Raw genomic sequence first — 15,346 nt, 5'->3', positions numbered from 1 at the left:
TGGTACTGTTGGATGTCTAAAATTGCAATTTTAAAAAGGTCTCCTTATAAAAAATGATTTGCTTAATGGGTTACTGCAGTGAGAATAATGCTTGATACCTCAGAGACGACACAGCAATGAATTTGACCAGTGATAGCAGGAGACGTGTTTTCTTGAACCAACATTTCACCGTTCACTGTCCACACGTAAATATGCGTTCCTGCGCATGTCACGATGTCGCCCTGCAATCGACAAGTAGTAAAACACCTAAATTTTAAACATTCTTTCTGATAAAAAAATAGTGTAACAAAAGAAAATAAATTATTTATTTCACTTCAGGAAAACATTGAAAGAAGTTGAATTGTTGATTCCAGCGAAAAACATACGGTGCTATTGTTGATCGCGATTGAGGTGACGGGGCCACCACTTCTTATGTTAAGACGTCGAGTGTACGTCAACTTTCTCAAATCCCAAATGATACAGCTTTTGTCCTACAAAACAAAAATAACCAAACACTAGCTGAACAAACCAATTGTGTATAGTTACGGCTAAATATAAGAAATTTCTGAGTTACTATTTACAATTTTTTGAAGTTTTCTTCAAATTTCCTACAAAAATAGTCCCTGTCTGAACTTTTATTGTTATATTTTTCTATATTTTTCCGTAAAAACAGGTGTCTCTATGCCCGGAATTAGTAGATATCACGCTAACAACATGGTCGACAAAGAATGAAATTGATATTATTGGTTTACATGAGAGCCAGTGACGATCATATTGTAAGCTTTGGAGACCACCACGCTCAACACGTCTCCTTGGTGGCCGTGCAATACCTAAACACAAAACAAAAAGCAGTTGGAGTCAAACGAGCTTTGCCAATGGGAAAGGTCTTATGGTGTGCTTTAGTGTTTTAAACTAACTTACTATTTTATAGACAACGTTGGAGCTTACCTTGACTAGAGACAAGAAATAAGATTTGTCTTTGGCATTCTGGTCAACTTTCCACACACAAACAGCCTGTAGAAATGAAACAATGGAAAATGTTGTTAACGGTTTCGCGAGTAACGATGGAATGCTCAAGTTATAATTTATTAAAAAAAAGATTCTCATAAGGTTCATTTTAGGAACAGAAATCCAAATTAGCAATGAGAAAGAATTCCGTCATTAGGCGAAAACTCCATTGCCGTTTAATGAGAATAACGGACGATTATTGCTCGAAAGATTTATTTAGACATTTGAAAAAAGGATTAAGGATTTGCATTAAAGGAAAACTTACACTGCTTGTACCACCAGTAATAAATTGATTTTTCTCCAAACATGCTGCACATAAAACCTGTCCTGTAAATACACCTTCGAACACCGCCAGAAGCTGAGAGTGAAAATGATAAAAAAGTTTCAAAGCAGCGCTATTTACAAACAGTAAAGTAAAGTTTTTCAGACGCAAACGTAAAGATTCACCATTTTATTTCAGGAAAAGCTTTGCCAAAGTCCCCTAGCAGCAATTTAAAGCTTTAGTGGTGATGCTGATTGCAAAATTGTGAAAATTTCCAACATTATAAAGTATCACGAGATTCAGGATGGGACTATTCAACTAACTTATCACCATATCGAACACCGTTAACGTCAGTTAGGAAGCAGTTGCTAAGACAATGCTCACCTTTTCATCATTGGAGAAGTATCGCAAGCTGAAGTCACCATAACCCCATCCAATGCGATTCAACGAGCCTACAAAAATTGCCTATCAAACGAAACTTTAGTAAAAATCATACGAAGCAAGAAAGCTTGACAAAACTGATAAAATTGACACGGTAATAGTTTAATACGGTTTTTCTATTTATTAAAGGTATCTGAAGTTTTTAATGTTAACTGAAAGTATGCATGCAACTCATATGACCACTACAAAAACAAAACAAAATTCAAAAAGGATAGGTTATTTTGAATGTAATAGGAGAGACTAAGGGAAATCAAAACAAACAAAACTTGAGCAAGGTTTTAAAAGGAATGCACACACGACAACTCCACAACAAGACATCGTTAAGTGAGTATACCTTATTAATTTCTGTGGCGGCAGTCAATGATTTCTCGGACGTCAAAATTTGACCGACTGCATTCTTTAGTTCTAAAAGATAAGGAATGTAAAAATACTCGACTTCAAGATAATTTGAGAATTCTATTGCCCCAATATTCCTTAGCACTCTCTTGAGAAAAAACAATCGTTGCCAACTATGTAAACTGCTACACGAGAAGACGCAAAAGTAAACTCTAGGAAGAGCCTCTTTCTTTAAATCAAATCCGTTTGGGTGAAAGGATAAATAAAAAGTGGATGGATAGGAAGAGTGTTGTACCTTTGACAGGTTGAACAGAAGGGACGAGACTGCTTAAGTGATGGAAGAATAGTTTATCACTGTATGTGTGTTGATGTGTGGAAGGTAGTGTTCCTGTTTGTAAACTATTGTTGGAGTCTTGTGAACGCATCACACGCTTCACTGGGTGTGGCTTCTTGAATAACTACAGGAAAAAGAAAAATCAATGACGAACGTACAACTCAAAGGAGGAAATTTAATAGGGGAAAGGTGACGAGAAGTAAGTGACAAAATAGTTTTTAAGGGGGTGGCGACAAAGATTTTTAAGACAGCGCCCAAATCTTCCCGACGAATCAATTTTATCCAGCTCAGTTTTCTCTTCTAAGGTACCAGTATAAGATCTTTTCATCGTTTTGTCAAAATCAATTATCTTGCTTACAATTATCTTGGATACAATACCTGCTTTGGCATTTGTCCGAAATTATTGATGAAGGCGATAGTAGCTCTTCGTTCAGTGGGGTCAGTGATTTGATCCAAGTCCACTGATTTCTCGTAGAAAAGATGGTGGAAAATGTTGTCAGCGTCGATGGCTGCTTGTCCCTGTTGCTTGTATCCGAATACCAAATCGATCCATTCGTTCAAATGTGCACTCACATAATCACATTCTAAGGCCTGTAATGCAAGTGTAAGAACAGTAAATCTTTGTGGTAATCGTTCAACCCCCTGGACAAGAATTAGAGATCTAAACCTGGCAATGTGTTGTACTTTTATTTTTGAAAAATAAACGCACCTCTCTGTGAAGTCTGATGAATTCGATGGCATCTCCTTTGGCCCATGGTGGTAGGATGATATCCCCCAGCTCTTCACCGTTTTGTTTCGTGCCTTTTGGAACAAACAGTAAATTGAATAGTATTGTTCGCCATGGTAAACCAGAAAGAAATGAATTCCTCATAGGACTTTGCGTGCTCTTCCTCTAGCACTTGGTTTTTCTGTACAGTACCATTTCTCATTTTCTTGGTAAGACCAAACAGTGGATTGGAACCAGGACCTCGCTTTACACTTTGACCACTTTGTACTTAATCTTACAGTACACTGCAAAATAAAAAAATCTTACCTAGATCAAACTTATTTTTGTTGGTCAGGAAATCAGGGAGATAAAAGAACTCGGGAATCAATTCTTTAATGTCAGCCATATTGGATTCTGACGAAGAAAGCCACGAGTCTTTGATGCTATGAAAAAGACGGTCCGGTAAGTCGAAATGTCCGCCCTATTGTTGAAAAAAAGACAAAACTTTTGGTGAGTTTTCAATTGACAGTTATAGATAATTATCTCATTGGACAATGCTCAAAGTTCTTGTTGAGATTTTTTGCATTCGTCTTTTAAACATCGTAATAGTGCTGTTGAATTCGATGGAATAAACTCTGAGGGGATCTGAATGTAGTGTTCTACCTGTAAGCGAAGGAAATATTGAGTGAACGGTTCCAGTCTGATGAGGAAGGATGCAACAATCATGGCTGACGAATAGTGAGTACCATAGTAGTATGCTGGTGTCTTCCCTGTAAAACATGAAAAGTAATCACATTATAAAAAAAATCATTCAACATACGAAGATCAAAGGCAAGGAAGATGAAATCTCGGGCGCAAAACTTTAGAGAAGGTAAAGGCGTGAAAAAAAAACACACCTATTGGATCTTCCCATTCTTTGAAACGTTTCCGGTAATTCTGCAAACGGTTCGGTCCTTGAGCACCCATCGGTTTGGAGAAATCACGAAAAGTATTCTTGTCCGTCAGATCAAGAAACTGAAAAAATAAGAAAGCTGAGTTTAAACAAAGAGCATTCGCGAATTTTTTTTCTCCTTTAATTCAAATAAGCTATCGCTTATTATAAATTATACACTACATATCTATGTAAATAAGAGGTTGAGGTTAAAAGAGGTTGGAAGAAAAAAATATGAAGAATCCTGCAACAGAATCAATCCAAAAATCAACCTTTTTTATAAAGACTACTGTCTGATTGAAGTAACAAAGCTCTAAAAAAGAAGGGAGAGTTTTCAGAAGTCCGACAATTTCTAGTCCGACCGCAAAAAAGTCCGACAATACTTTTGACGGTTGAGCCAGTTTTCCGAAACAGATTTTGTCCGAGAACGAGTGGTAGAATAAATAAGTGTTTCGTTTCAGAAAAAAAAACAAGAAATAACAATAAAAATACCAGATTTGTTTGATTCAGATTTGAGGGCACGTCGAAATTTGAGGGCACGTCGAAATTCGAGGGCACGTCAAAATTCGGAGGGCACGTCAAAACTTTGGGCACTTAAGCACATAGGCACGTCGGGCACGTCAGGCACGTAGGGGACGAAGGCACGTTAAAAAAATGAGGGCACGTGGGCACGTAGGGCACGTCATTTAGCAGACTCTTCCATATCCATGGTTATAACAAAAGAAAAACTCACTTGACTGGTGTAATCCTTCAACACCCATGGGAAGATGGGGTATTGCATGAGATCGTTATACGAGCGACCCGCCAAAGTGTTGAGGAACATCAGATACTGGAAGTTGGTGATCTCGCCCCGCACCCATTTCTGTGTTACTGATCGCTCACCTGAAAAAATATCATAATATGGAGTGTCGACCAAAATAAATTTTTAAACAAACCCCTGAATCTCAACAACTCCTCCAATGATTTGTCTTTTCCAGCTAGAGAGACCCTTCACTAGCTCAATCACACAGGGAATAAGTTTTTATATTACTTTGATGCTCATGATGATCATTTAACATGAAAGTTCGCAGATGTTTCTGCATTTTAGGGCAAATTGAGTTGTATAGTACATGATGATTAATTGTTAAAGTACTACAAAATAGAATATTTGTAACTGACCTGACAGTAGCGTAGTGAAAAGACCGGCTCCCACTTCCACATCAGTATCTGAACTCATTCCAGCAACAGATTCTTGAGCGCTGATCAAGGCTGGTGAAACACGATTTATCCTGTGGTCAACAATAAATAATCATTAGTGGAAAAAGCAGGGTACGCTGCAAGTAGAGCAGATTGTATGAAATCCTTTATTTTAATGGTTGAAAAAGGCCTTTAAGATACTCGAAAGTCACGAATAGTAGGGAGTCCAAATAAAAAGAGGGGTCCGAGATCTCTTCAAAATACAATAAACAGAGGGGACCTAATGGCCGAGAGTTTGGAAATTGTACATCGAAAGACCACAAAAAAAGGTGATTACAGACAAAAACCAGGCTATTTAGAGCATTTCAGCCTGTTTCACCTTTGACAGCTGAAAATATTTTCGGAAATAAAAAAAAACGGGGGGAGGTTCATAATAGGAACGCGGTACTGGTTACCTATCATAGACTTTATCCCTCGCTGTTTTCTTCGGGAAGACTAATAGATGATTGCTTCCGTCGTTTGAAAAAACTTCAATTGCAATGTCCTGCAAAAAAAAGTATGCTTAGTATCGTGCACAATCACATATATTTATAGTACGAAATCGGATCATTACAATAGAGTAATCAATAGATTTCATCGACTCGAGAATCCCATATCAAAAGTACGCACCTGTAAAAGATATCTTCTTTTGTGGACTTCCTTGATGACGTCAAAATCCCATTTGAAAAAGCTGAAAAATGAAGATTTATCGTCACATACGATATTTTTTTGGTATTTCTTGGTCTGAAGGAATATAAATACGAAGTGTGTTTTCAAACAAATTGTTTCATGAAGATGAATGATTTGGAGCTGTAAGATAAACAGAGTACTCACGATCGCTTGAGAATGGAGTTGCCCTTAGCAGCAGGTATTAATGGTTCATGAGAGCCTTCCGCTAAAGTGTAAATATCTTTGATCTCTTTTGCCGATCCTTTCTTTGATTCTGCTGACATCAGCGTAAATCCGTCGATGACGTAGAAATGGTTTTTTCCGAAGAGGAACAACCCTTCAGCACTGTCCAAACCACGCACTCTCGCACATCGATACATGGAAAAGATCTGGGGAAAAATAACACAGTATTAAAGCAAAACAAGAAATGAAAAAAAGCAAGTCATATCAACAGCAAAAAAATGAGTTGCAAATGATCGATTGGAACGAATTCAAAGAATCAAACCTTTTCGCCAGTTTCCAACAATTGAATGATAGTTTGCGTGTTGACCTGAAAAAAGTGAAATAATTTTTCACGACACAATCTACAGAATGTTTTCTTCAAATCAAACCTGGGTGATAAACTCAATAAATGTTGTTTACCTCTTCGACAGAATCTTCAGCTTCGAAACCGTCTAATGAGTAGAGTTGTGGACGCCAACTGAATGGATTCTCTTTGTCTGGAACTGCAAACAAGTGGAAAATTCAAACAAAAGTTGATTACAAAAACTCAATCGAACACCATTCACGAAGAGGTTGCATTTTCTGAGCCCCCTCTCAGCTTTTCTTTATCAATAAAGAACATACTGGTCAAATATGTAAATCCCGTCTAAAAGTCTAATTCCGATAAAAGTACTTGTGAATGAAAAGAGACTGTGTTTAAATAGCTAGGAGGATCCCTTTCTTGTCGGCTAAATATTTCACTCCTCCAGTAATGTAAGCAATATAATATTCCAGAACATTTGATAACTATTACGTATTGATTATCACTATAAGTAAGAATCTTGCACTTGTCTAAAATCAACTTAAATGGATTAAGTTTCGCGTGGATTGGGCTGTTCCATTAAATTTACAAACAGGGGGGGGGGTGGTGGACAAAAAAAATTCTTAGAAATGTTTGGATACCCCTGGAAAACAGCGAAATTGGCGAAATAACCTTTTACTTCTGGAAAAATGAAAAAAATACTCCGTTAAACCCCCCCCTGGATATTCTTCTCCGATAACTTATGGAAATGTTCATCCACCCGACCCCACTATATGGATATGAAATGGAATGGCCCATTAAGCCCGATTTTCGTGAATTTTGACCGTTTTTGCGAAAATTAGTCCTCGCAAAATATTCATAATCCCAAAATTGGCCAAAACAGGGAAATGAAAGGAATCGGGCGAAAAAGAGGAGCGAAATTTTGTGCACGCAAAGATTCTCGATTCGCGAAAAAAAGTCCACGCGAAAATTTATCCACTTCTGCGTCAAAGAAATTTTGTCAACAGACGTAAACTATCATCAATGTCAAAGAAACTTACCAGTAACAGGTAGCCCTTTTGGATTCGTATATTTTTGACAGAGTTGGAAGAGAATTTTGCTGTCATGACTGAAAGCCATTCGGTGTTTGGTGAGGAGTTGTTCCTTCTCCTGTTCGATGTAAGGATAGTGAGTGTAAAACATGTCGTTCTTCGTCAATCGTTTCCTCATACGTGAAGGACCTGTGGTTGAGGGAAATGACATCGTCAGCTAATTAAACATTTTTATTTAGTCTCACTAAGTAGGAAGTTCTCAAATAATGCAGCTTTAATTTAAAATAGCGGTGATTACTCATTACTCGATTTGGATATATCAACGAAGATATTCCTACCTTCGACGTCATCCAACATCCACTTTTCAAGCGTGTTGACTTTTTCTGGACCCCATATCCCACCTTCACTGATCAGTTCAAGTTCCATGTTGGACCAATTCTTCTCAGCGTTGTGATTGCGGATCGAGATCTCCTGCAAAAGAAATGAAGCAAATTTAAAAAGAAACAAGTGATACTTTTATGGACCTACCTGGTTATGAATTTAACACATATAATTGATATATACGTGAGCATGATCGTTAAAAAATCATTCAGAACACAAATAGTGACGATCTATTAAAATTAGTCGTTTGTTTCTTATAAAAAAAACTTTTAGAAACCAAAATTTTATGATCGTGAAATATTCTTTCATATTCAAGACTTCGTGAGCAAAAAAACATCTATCTCATCAAAGAATTGAGTAATTTGACTAAGAACATTGATGTATGCTTATTAATAGTGATTTTTATAGATAAACATGCGTTTTTTGAGCAAACAAATTTTTTTTTGCAAAAATCTGCTTGAGCCATCTTTTACCTATTTTCATGCAAAAAATCTGAAAAAATTAGTGATCCAATTTTTCACGAAGTCCAAAAAACCCGTTTTTTTAGCCGTTTTTTGGCCCAAATTTGCCCAAAAACATTTTCTTTCGAAAATCGGGCTCCGTCACATTCGAGGGTTTATAGTTATGCATCTTTGTGCAAAAAATCATAAAGAATGAAAGAACCAATCTCGAGAAAAGCTAATACCTAAGTAATTGATAATGTGCTTATAAAAAAATATCGAATTTGGTTAGTTTTTCTATAAAAACACGCCAAGCAACCAAAATTTCATGTCTAAACACACATATTCTTCAAAAGTAAGCCCTCGTGAGCAAAAAAAGCATCTATCTCATAAAAAAATTGAGTAATTTGACTAAGAACATCGATGTATGCTTATTAAAAGTGATTCTTATAGATAAACATGCGTTTTTTGAGCCAACAAAATTTTTTTGCAAAAATCTGCTTGAGCCATCTTTTACCAATGATGTTAGCCTACTTTCATGCAAAAAATCAGAAAAAATTAATGATCCAATTTTTCACAAAGTCCAAAAAACCCGTTTTTAGCCGTTTTTTGGCCCAAATTAGCCCAAAAATTTTTTTTTTCGAAAATCGGGCTCCGTCACATTTTGGCCACTACAATTTTGCACCTTTGTACCAAAAATCAAAAGATTCCTATGATTCAATCCTGAGAAAAGTTGGTAACAGACGAACGAACGAACGGACGGACGGACAAAGGTTAATTTATAGGACCTCCACCCCACCGGGGTAGGTCCAAAAAGTTCGCTGAAAATCTTTCAAGTGATAGACTACCAGCAACAAGCTTTCAATTCGATTGGTCATTCAGAGAGAGAGAGAGTGATGAAGGTTACCTGTGTATGTTTGGAGTGTTTCATGTGGATGAGTGCTTTCACTGCTTTCAAATGAACTGTGATCCAATCCAACGTTTCCTGACAAGAAGAGGGATAACAAACATTCGCAATAACAAATTCTTCAATTCCACCATAAAAGGTTTACGATCATAACAAACATGCAAATATCACGAATACAATATTGTGAAGTGCCAAGGATCATCACAAACAGTGCACTTACCTGGATGGTGAAAAGTCCTTCGTTTGTTTTCTCTCGCTTCAAAGATTTCAACATTTTGTTGGGAAGCTTCTTCGTTGCTGACTGAGGGGAAGAAAGAAAAAGGTCAGTAAGTTGTCACATCCAAAGACAATATATCACATTGTCACCTACCTATTTAATTCACAAAAGAAGGGTCAGATAGAGTGAGTGGGATAAAATTTCAGCTAATTGAAGGAAGAAACCTTATTCAAAGTAGCAGAAAGGACTTCATTTTTTCGTTTTTCTTCGTTTGCGATGAAATTGATCCAACATTTGGCTGCATGGTCACCCAACATCTCTCTGAAAGATAAATCACCATGGAATATTAAAAAACTCACAAAAGATTGCCACAGTCTACCATCAGGAGAACAAAGTATACAAATTACAATAAAAGGAAAAGAAGCAAAATGTTACTTGGCTTTGAAGAGGTCGAGGCTTGCTGTTCGACCAGACGATGCAAAGGGACTGAAAGAAAGAAAGTGATCGAAATGGTTATTGAAGACGAGATGTACAAATATATTACTTGATTCAAATTAAATAATCAACGAAGAAATGAGTATTTTTCTAATCATTTTTTGTCTTTCTCATTCCCAATAAGAAAAGGTGCCCTGTATTAATCTTAGCTTCGCCCATAATATGTACAGTAAGAAAATAAAGGATATTTACTTACGCTGCAGGTTGGTACACCACAAACGAGGATTGAATGGAGAAGACTTGTTCAATAACCTGCCGTGAAAACCAACAGACAATGTACATATATATGGTGAGGGAATCGAGCAAAGGCGATAGTCAAAGAAATTCAAAGTTAGCAAGCGAAATTCTTTGAGTCATTAAATAACGCCATTTCACAAAGAGATATTTTTAGAATTAGGATGGAATAATATGAGTCCGAAGACTTGAAAATAAGTGAGAATTTTTACATCTTTTTTGTGGAGATAGAAGACGTTCCACACTCGTTCTGCTGCGGCTGTGATCAGTTTGAACAAGCCATCGTCACGAGAATTCGACTCTGTAAAAATGGGAGTAATTTCAGAGTTGAAGTTTACATAGCATATCTGCAAAAAAGATTGGAATAACGAAACGAAACTACATTTCTACCTGTGACTTCAGTAGCTTCTTCTGTTTGGAAATCGGACAGTGAGATTTTGCGACTGTTTTTGCGCGCCTTTTCTTGCAGTCCGACGACGATGAGCCAATGAGTGAGACAGGTGATGAACTCTTCTTCGTTATTGGCGTTGGAGAAGACAATCTTGCTGTTGGTCGTTAGGTAATGTAACAACTCCAACACATTAGTTTGCTCTGTCGAAGGAAAGCATGAAGCCATATAAACATATAAGTAGCATCCGATGTATGATATAAAGAGCCGGTCAAACGGGGAAAGTTGGGTGATTAAACGGTAATCTCATGTTACGTTAGTCTATCGTCTTTTATAAATAAGGTATAATTGGATAGCTTAGTAAGTGATGCTTTAAACGTACCGGTCAATCGAGCAGCGGGCTTTGAGATTTGATAAAGTAATACTCGATTCAGAGAGTGATAAACTTGATCCAAACTGTGTGAGCTCCCTGAAATGTTTAAACGAAGAGAACTGAATTTCCATATTCTGATAATAATCATATGGTGATGGGTGCGAGAGGGACGATTAATCCGTGAAACACTCTTTCGAAAAAGAGTAACAGTACTCGGAGGTTCTGGTTGGCTAAGAAGAAAACGAGTTCGAATGTTGTAATTTTCATAAGAAACAAGCTAGATGCTGAATGGACCTACCTGATGATGAAAGTTAGATAGTAATGCGAGGAGAAAAAGGAAAAAAAATCAGTCAGAAAATATAGCTTTTAGCGAAAATACATAAAGCAATAAATTCATCTTTGATTGTTGATGGGGGGAGAGGGAAGGGTTGTAGGGAAAAAATAAATAGAAAGTTCTGGTCGCAAAAATCAGTTTTATTGACAATTGAATCATGCTTGATGGTGAGCATTGTTATCAATAATGTTTTTGAGTAATAAACATAGAAATGAATATAAGGAAAAAATCCAATGAAAATCTGCAAACACGGCGATTTCCGGCATTTTCTACCGGAAATAATTTGTTCTCAAAAATCGAACTCGGCCATGTTTTGGGCATTGTTAATACGCATCTTTGAGCAAAGAATCAGAAAAAACCAAAGATAAAATCTTGAGAAAATGCCAAAAAACCAAATGTTTTTTGAAAATCGGGCTTCGTCACATTTTAGGTATTGTCATTTTGCATCATTGTGCCAAAAATCAGAAAGAACTAATGAGCCAATCCTGAGAAAAGCTGGTAACAGACGGACGAACGGACGAACAGAGGTTAATTTATAGGACCTCCACCGGGGTAGGTCCAACAATAAAAGTGGGGAAGGTGGGATACCTTCCAGATGCTGAATAAGATGCGTCAATAACTTCAAAACATCTTTATAAATCTCTTTGAATGTCTCCAAATTCCCTGAAAAAAAGAAGAAGAATGGTAACTTTTCTGACAATTTATTCATTCATTTAATATGAAGTAATGTTTCATTTTCTTCAAATTGAAGTATAATACAACTCTTTTAGGTCGAATGTTGTCCATGAAGTTTCAGGGCTCACTGTTCTTAATACGAAAAGAGACCAAGCTGTCTGAATGGATGACAATCACCATCATCAAAAATAATATGACATTTTATTCGTCATACAATTACAGTACAATCTCACATACCCAGCCACATGCGGTCGGCAACTTTGCCAGCAAAGGTGACACCATTAATGCAGAACTTGAGAAAATTGGAATCAGAAGCAGTGAGGTTCATAGATGTCCAGGTTTTTCCGGAAGTGAACTCCCTGATGACGGAGCTGATAACTTCCGCTTGAAATTTCCCTTGTTGGTTAGTGGATGAGGATACCGGGAATGACTGAAGTGATTGAGCAATAACATAATGTTAATTAACAATCTCTCCTTATTTCTTGATCCTTGTAATCTTTGTAAAAGAGGATTGCTAAGCATTTATTTCAGGGCACTTATATAAACAAAATAAGACCAACAGTATTGTAGCATATTTCTTATCATCTTCAATATTCGGAGATTTAATTTTGCAATGCAAGTACAACTGTTCTACTTATTGCGAGGAGTTGATTAGGGAACAGCACCGGCTTTCGGTTGCTGGCAGTTGCACTAGCCATACGAAAGTCACGAATTCGGAAGTGGTCAGTAAGAATTAAATTTCAAGTCTTCAACATGTGCTTCACTACAGGTCATTGAGCTATTCCCGTGTTGGCACTTTATAGCAGTGTTGGGTGTTTATGGATTGAATGTAATAAGGCAAAAAAAGGTGTCAATCGAAAGCAAGAAAAGGAACATACGTTGAGGAGAGTGTCAGTGAAAGTGCTGATCTTTCCAGTGGTAAGCAACATAGCATCAACCATAATGGCAGTCAGAAAAGAAATGACGTGCTTCTTACAGGGATGATCCGATAATCCCGTTTTGTCGATTGGAATCCCTCCATCAACCAGGTCGTCAATCGACTGAAAACGAGCGATAAAGAAATTTTCTTATAGATCACAGTAGGCTTTCGTGGCTGAGTACGTCAGTAATCACACTTTACAAAACTTTATTTTATAGGTAAAATTGAGAAGAAGTCAAACCTCGACATTGAAATCCAGCAACTCCTTATCTTCTTCCAGAGGGAACAAAGTGAGAGCGAGCGATGACAGGAATTCTGCTGTTTGTGTGAACGTATAAATCTCTGGAACATTCTGGTACAAAAATTCCAGGAACTGGATGATGGCTTCAGGAAACCTTACACGGTAGTGATTCGGCTTGTCATGTGGCTGAGAGAAAGAAATGGAAGAAAGTTATAATAACAAAGAATGAACCTTTAAAATAAAGCTTTGATTATGAAATGATAGTAAAAGAGAAAGAAGGGAATCGATCATACAATAGGTTCACTCATCAATCTTCGGACCATGTGCAATAGAATGTGCACCACATCTAAACAATACACTTGCACCAACTTCTGCTCTCGAATCTTCTCTGCGGTCACAGGTGGCCAAAAGATCAAGTGAAGTGTTTTGATGTCCAACTTCAACCCTGCTCCCATACCTGTTTATTGAGAGAGTACGAGGAGAAGTAAGAATCAAAGGATTGCATTGGCAGCTTCAAACACTCCATTAAGTTCTTTGATCAATCAAAAGCGTGAAAAACCCTTAAAAGGAGGTTTCTCAGAGGGATTTCAGCGAGAGATAATGAAAAATAATGAATAGATGGTTAAGCAAAAATTGTTAGCAAAGAAAAAAGAAGACGGACCCATGTTGGTGCTCTTGATGAGCAGTGAAAGTAAGAGAAAGTACACTTCTTCCAGGTCTGTATGTTCTTCCAAGAGGTAAGTCAAAAGGGGAATTCCTTTTTGTTTGTACGATTGATGGTTGACTTCGTGCTCGGGTCGCATTCCCTCACCGTCTGTTTCAGTCACGTTGAAACCTACAAAAAAGACCGACTTTATCATTTTCCATCAAACCTCTCCATGAAGAAAAAGCTTGGATGTCTGTGTTGGAGAAATTCTCAACATTGAATTCCAACTAAACTCAAGTATTTTTGACAGAAAATCAAACTAACGTAAAGAAGTGAAAAAATGAAAGTACAGGACCTGCAGCTACGTTTGCCTTCTTTGTAGTCAAGGCTTCTGAACCGATCAACCAAAAGCCGTTCGCACTTCCTGATTGAAACTTGTTCAGCGCGCCAACATCGCTCAACATCCTGCATAGCATGCGTAAACCACGAATGACTGTCTCTTTGTGAACATTGTTCCCGAGGAAGAGTAGCAACCAATCAAATCCAAGCGATTTGTAAAGTTGCTCACAAAACCTAAAGAGAAAGCAAAGAGCGCATTTTGGAAAGTGTACCAAAAGGTTCTTCATCACAGGGAAAGAAACGTGATGTACGGTTTGTTACGGTTACCATTCCATATCTGAAACATTTCTTCACAGAAATCGTATTTCTTTACACTAGACTGACAGCCTTCAGATTTCTCGTTTCAAAAAGCAAAACTTGCTCTTTCGAGGGGTAAGACAGGCTACATTTTGTTAGGAGCTCGCAACTTTCACAGTAGGATGTTAAAATGCTTAAATACAATAGAAAATGTAAACTAATTTGTTCTGCACTTCCTTGCTCACTATGCACAAACACCAAAAGACTATGGATACTTAAAACGAAGACTAAGTTTTGTCGCATTTATGAGAAATAAATAAAATGAGAATGTTTACATGGAGTTGATGCCACTTGCTTCAGTGGTTTGCATGAGGAGGTGGATGAGCACGTCAAGGAGAGCGTTTCGTTGATTGATGGTCGTCTTCATTTGTTGCAGTTCTTTATCATCTTCATATTCTTCATTCAACAAGACATGCTGTTCGCTCGTCTGTGTAGGTAGAGTACTCGCCAAATATTGACCGAAACTATAAGAAACGAAAGGAGGGGAGCATCGTTTCACGACGATTCTGAGAATATGTTATAAAAGTGGAAAGTTCAATAGATAAAGTCTGTGAAATTGGTGAGCTTACATGAGTATATCAGAGGTTTGACCAGTTCTTTTGAGCAATACAGCCAGCACACTTGCCACTGTGTTCAACGTCATCTCTGAGATGTCACCATCTTGCACCACGTGTATCAAACGCGTCACACAATTCAATTTGCGAAGGCTCTGGATGTTCTTCAACTGGTCCCTTCAATCAAACAAGAAAGAAGAATGTATACCGAGTTCATCTTTCTACATCTGCAATTCGACTTTCAGCACTCTCTCTCAAGTGATATATGAGCGAAGGTAGAGAGTCTCTACCTTCACTCCAAGTCCTTCTAAAGCACGTTCTAGTGTTTTTCTTGTCAATTCTCCATGTTACATATATTACATTATATCAGCATTTCTTGCCACTACAATTAACATAAACATTCGTCACTTT

The 15,346-nt window shown here is 37.4% G+C and overlaps 1 protein-coding gene across 1 annotated transcript in view; it reads right to left on the bottom strand.

Moving 5' to 3' along the window:
- Positions 1-15,346, bottom strand: part of LOC136798111 (WD repeat and FYVE domain-containing protein 3-like) — a 31,086-nt gene that overhangs the window by 2,157 nt on the left and 13,583 nt on the right. Inside the window, exons 17-55 of the mRNA XM_067054696.1 lie at positions 14,951-15,112; positions 14,657-14,845; positions 14,041-14,258; positions 13,701-13,874; positions 13,333-13,496; positions 13,040-13,225; positions 12,758-12,919; positions 12,117-12,309; positions 11,793-11,867; positions 10,880-10,966; positions 10,500-10,700; positions 10,322-10,410; positions 10,072-10,127; positions 9,816-9,866; positions 9,605-9,701; positions 9,384-9,464; positions 9,164-9,241; positions 7,774-7,906; positions 7,445-7,624; positions 6,524-6,606; positions 6,387-6,431; positions 6,047-6,270; positions 5,843-5,903; positions 5,629-5,717; positions 5,156-5,265; positions 4,731-4,879; positions 3,963-4,080; positions 3,730-3,836; positions 3,394-3,547; positions 3,070-3,161; positions 2,739-2,951; positions 2,322-2,484; positions 2,025-2,095; positions 1,634-1,714; positions 1,253-1,345; positions 928-993; positions 732-809; positions 366-470; positions 99-221 (exon numbers count right to left, since the gene is read on the bottom strand). Of these exons, the coding sequence (XP_066910797.1) occupies positions 99-221; positions 366-470; positions 732-809; positions 928-993; positions 1,253-1,345; positions 1,634-1,714; positions 2,025-2,095; positions 2,322-2,484; positions 2,739-2,951; positions 3,070-3,161; positions 3,394-3,547; positions 3,730-3,836; positions 3,963-4,080; positions 4,731-4,879; positions 5,156-5,265; positions 5,629-5,717; positions 5,843-5,903; positions 6,047-6,270; positions 6,387-6,431; positions 6,524-6,606; positions 7,445-7,624; positions 7,774-7,906; positions 9,164-9,241; positions 9,384-9,464; positions 9,605-9,701; positions 9,816-9,866; positions 10,072-10,127; positions 10,322-10,410; positions 10,500-10,700; positions 10,880-10,966; positions 11,793-11,867; positions 12,117-12,309; positions 12,758-12,919; positions 13,040-13,225; positions 13,333-13,496; positions 13,701-13,874; positions 14,041-14,258; positions 14,657-14,845; positions 14,951-15,112 (4,801 nt within the window). The remainder of the gene's footprint in view (positions 1-98; positions 222-365; positions 471-731; positions 810-927; positions 994-1,252; positions 1,346-1,633; positions 1,715-2,024; positions 2,096-2,321; positions 2,485-2,738; positions 2,952-3,069; positions 3,162-3,393; positions 3,548-3,729; positions 3,837-3,962; positions 4,081-4,730; positions 4,880-5,155; positions 5,266-5,628; positions 5,718-5,842; positions 5,904-6,046; positions 6,271-6,386; positions 6,432-6,523; positions 6,607-7,444; positions 7,625-7,773; positions 7,907-9,163; positions 9,242-9,383; positions 9,465-9,604; positions 9,702-9,815; positions 9,867-10,071; positions 10,128-10,321; positions 10,411-10,499; positions 10,701-10,879; positions 10,967-11,792; positions 11,868-12,116; positions 12,310-12,757; positions 12,920-13,039; positions 13,226-13,332; positions 13,497-13,700; positions 13,875-14,040; positions 14,259-14,656; positions 14,846-14,950; positions 15,113-15,346) is intronic.

This window comes from Clytia hemisphaerica, unplaced genomic scaffold (assembly GCF_902728285.1).
Source record: "Clytia hemisphaerica strain Z4C2 unplaced genomic scaffold, Clytia hemisphaerica genome assembly, whole genome shotgun sequence".
NCBI classification, from domain to species: domain Eukaryota; kingdom Metazoa; phylum Cnidaria; class Hydrozoa; order Leptothecata; family Clytiidae; genus Clytia; species Clytia hemisphaerica.
The sequence above is the reverse complement of the archived record's forward strand: the minus strand, read 5'-3'. Positions and strand labels throughout refer to the sequence as shown.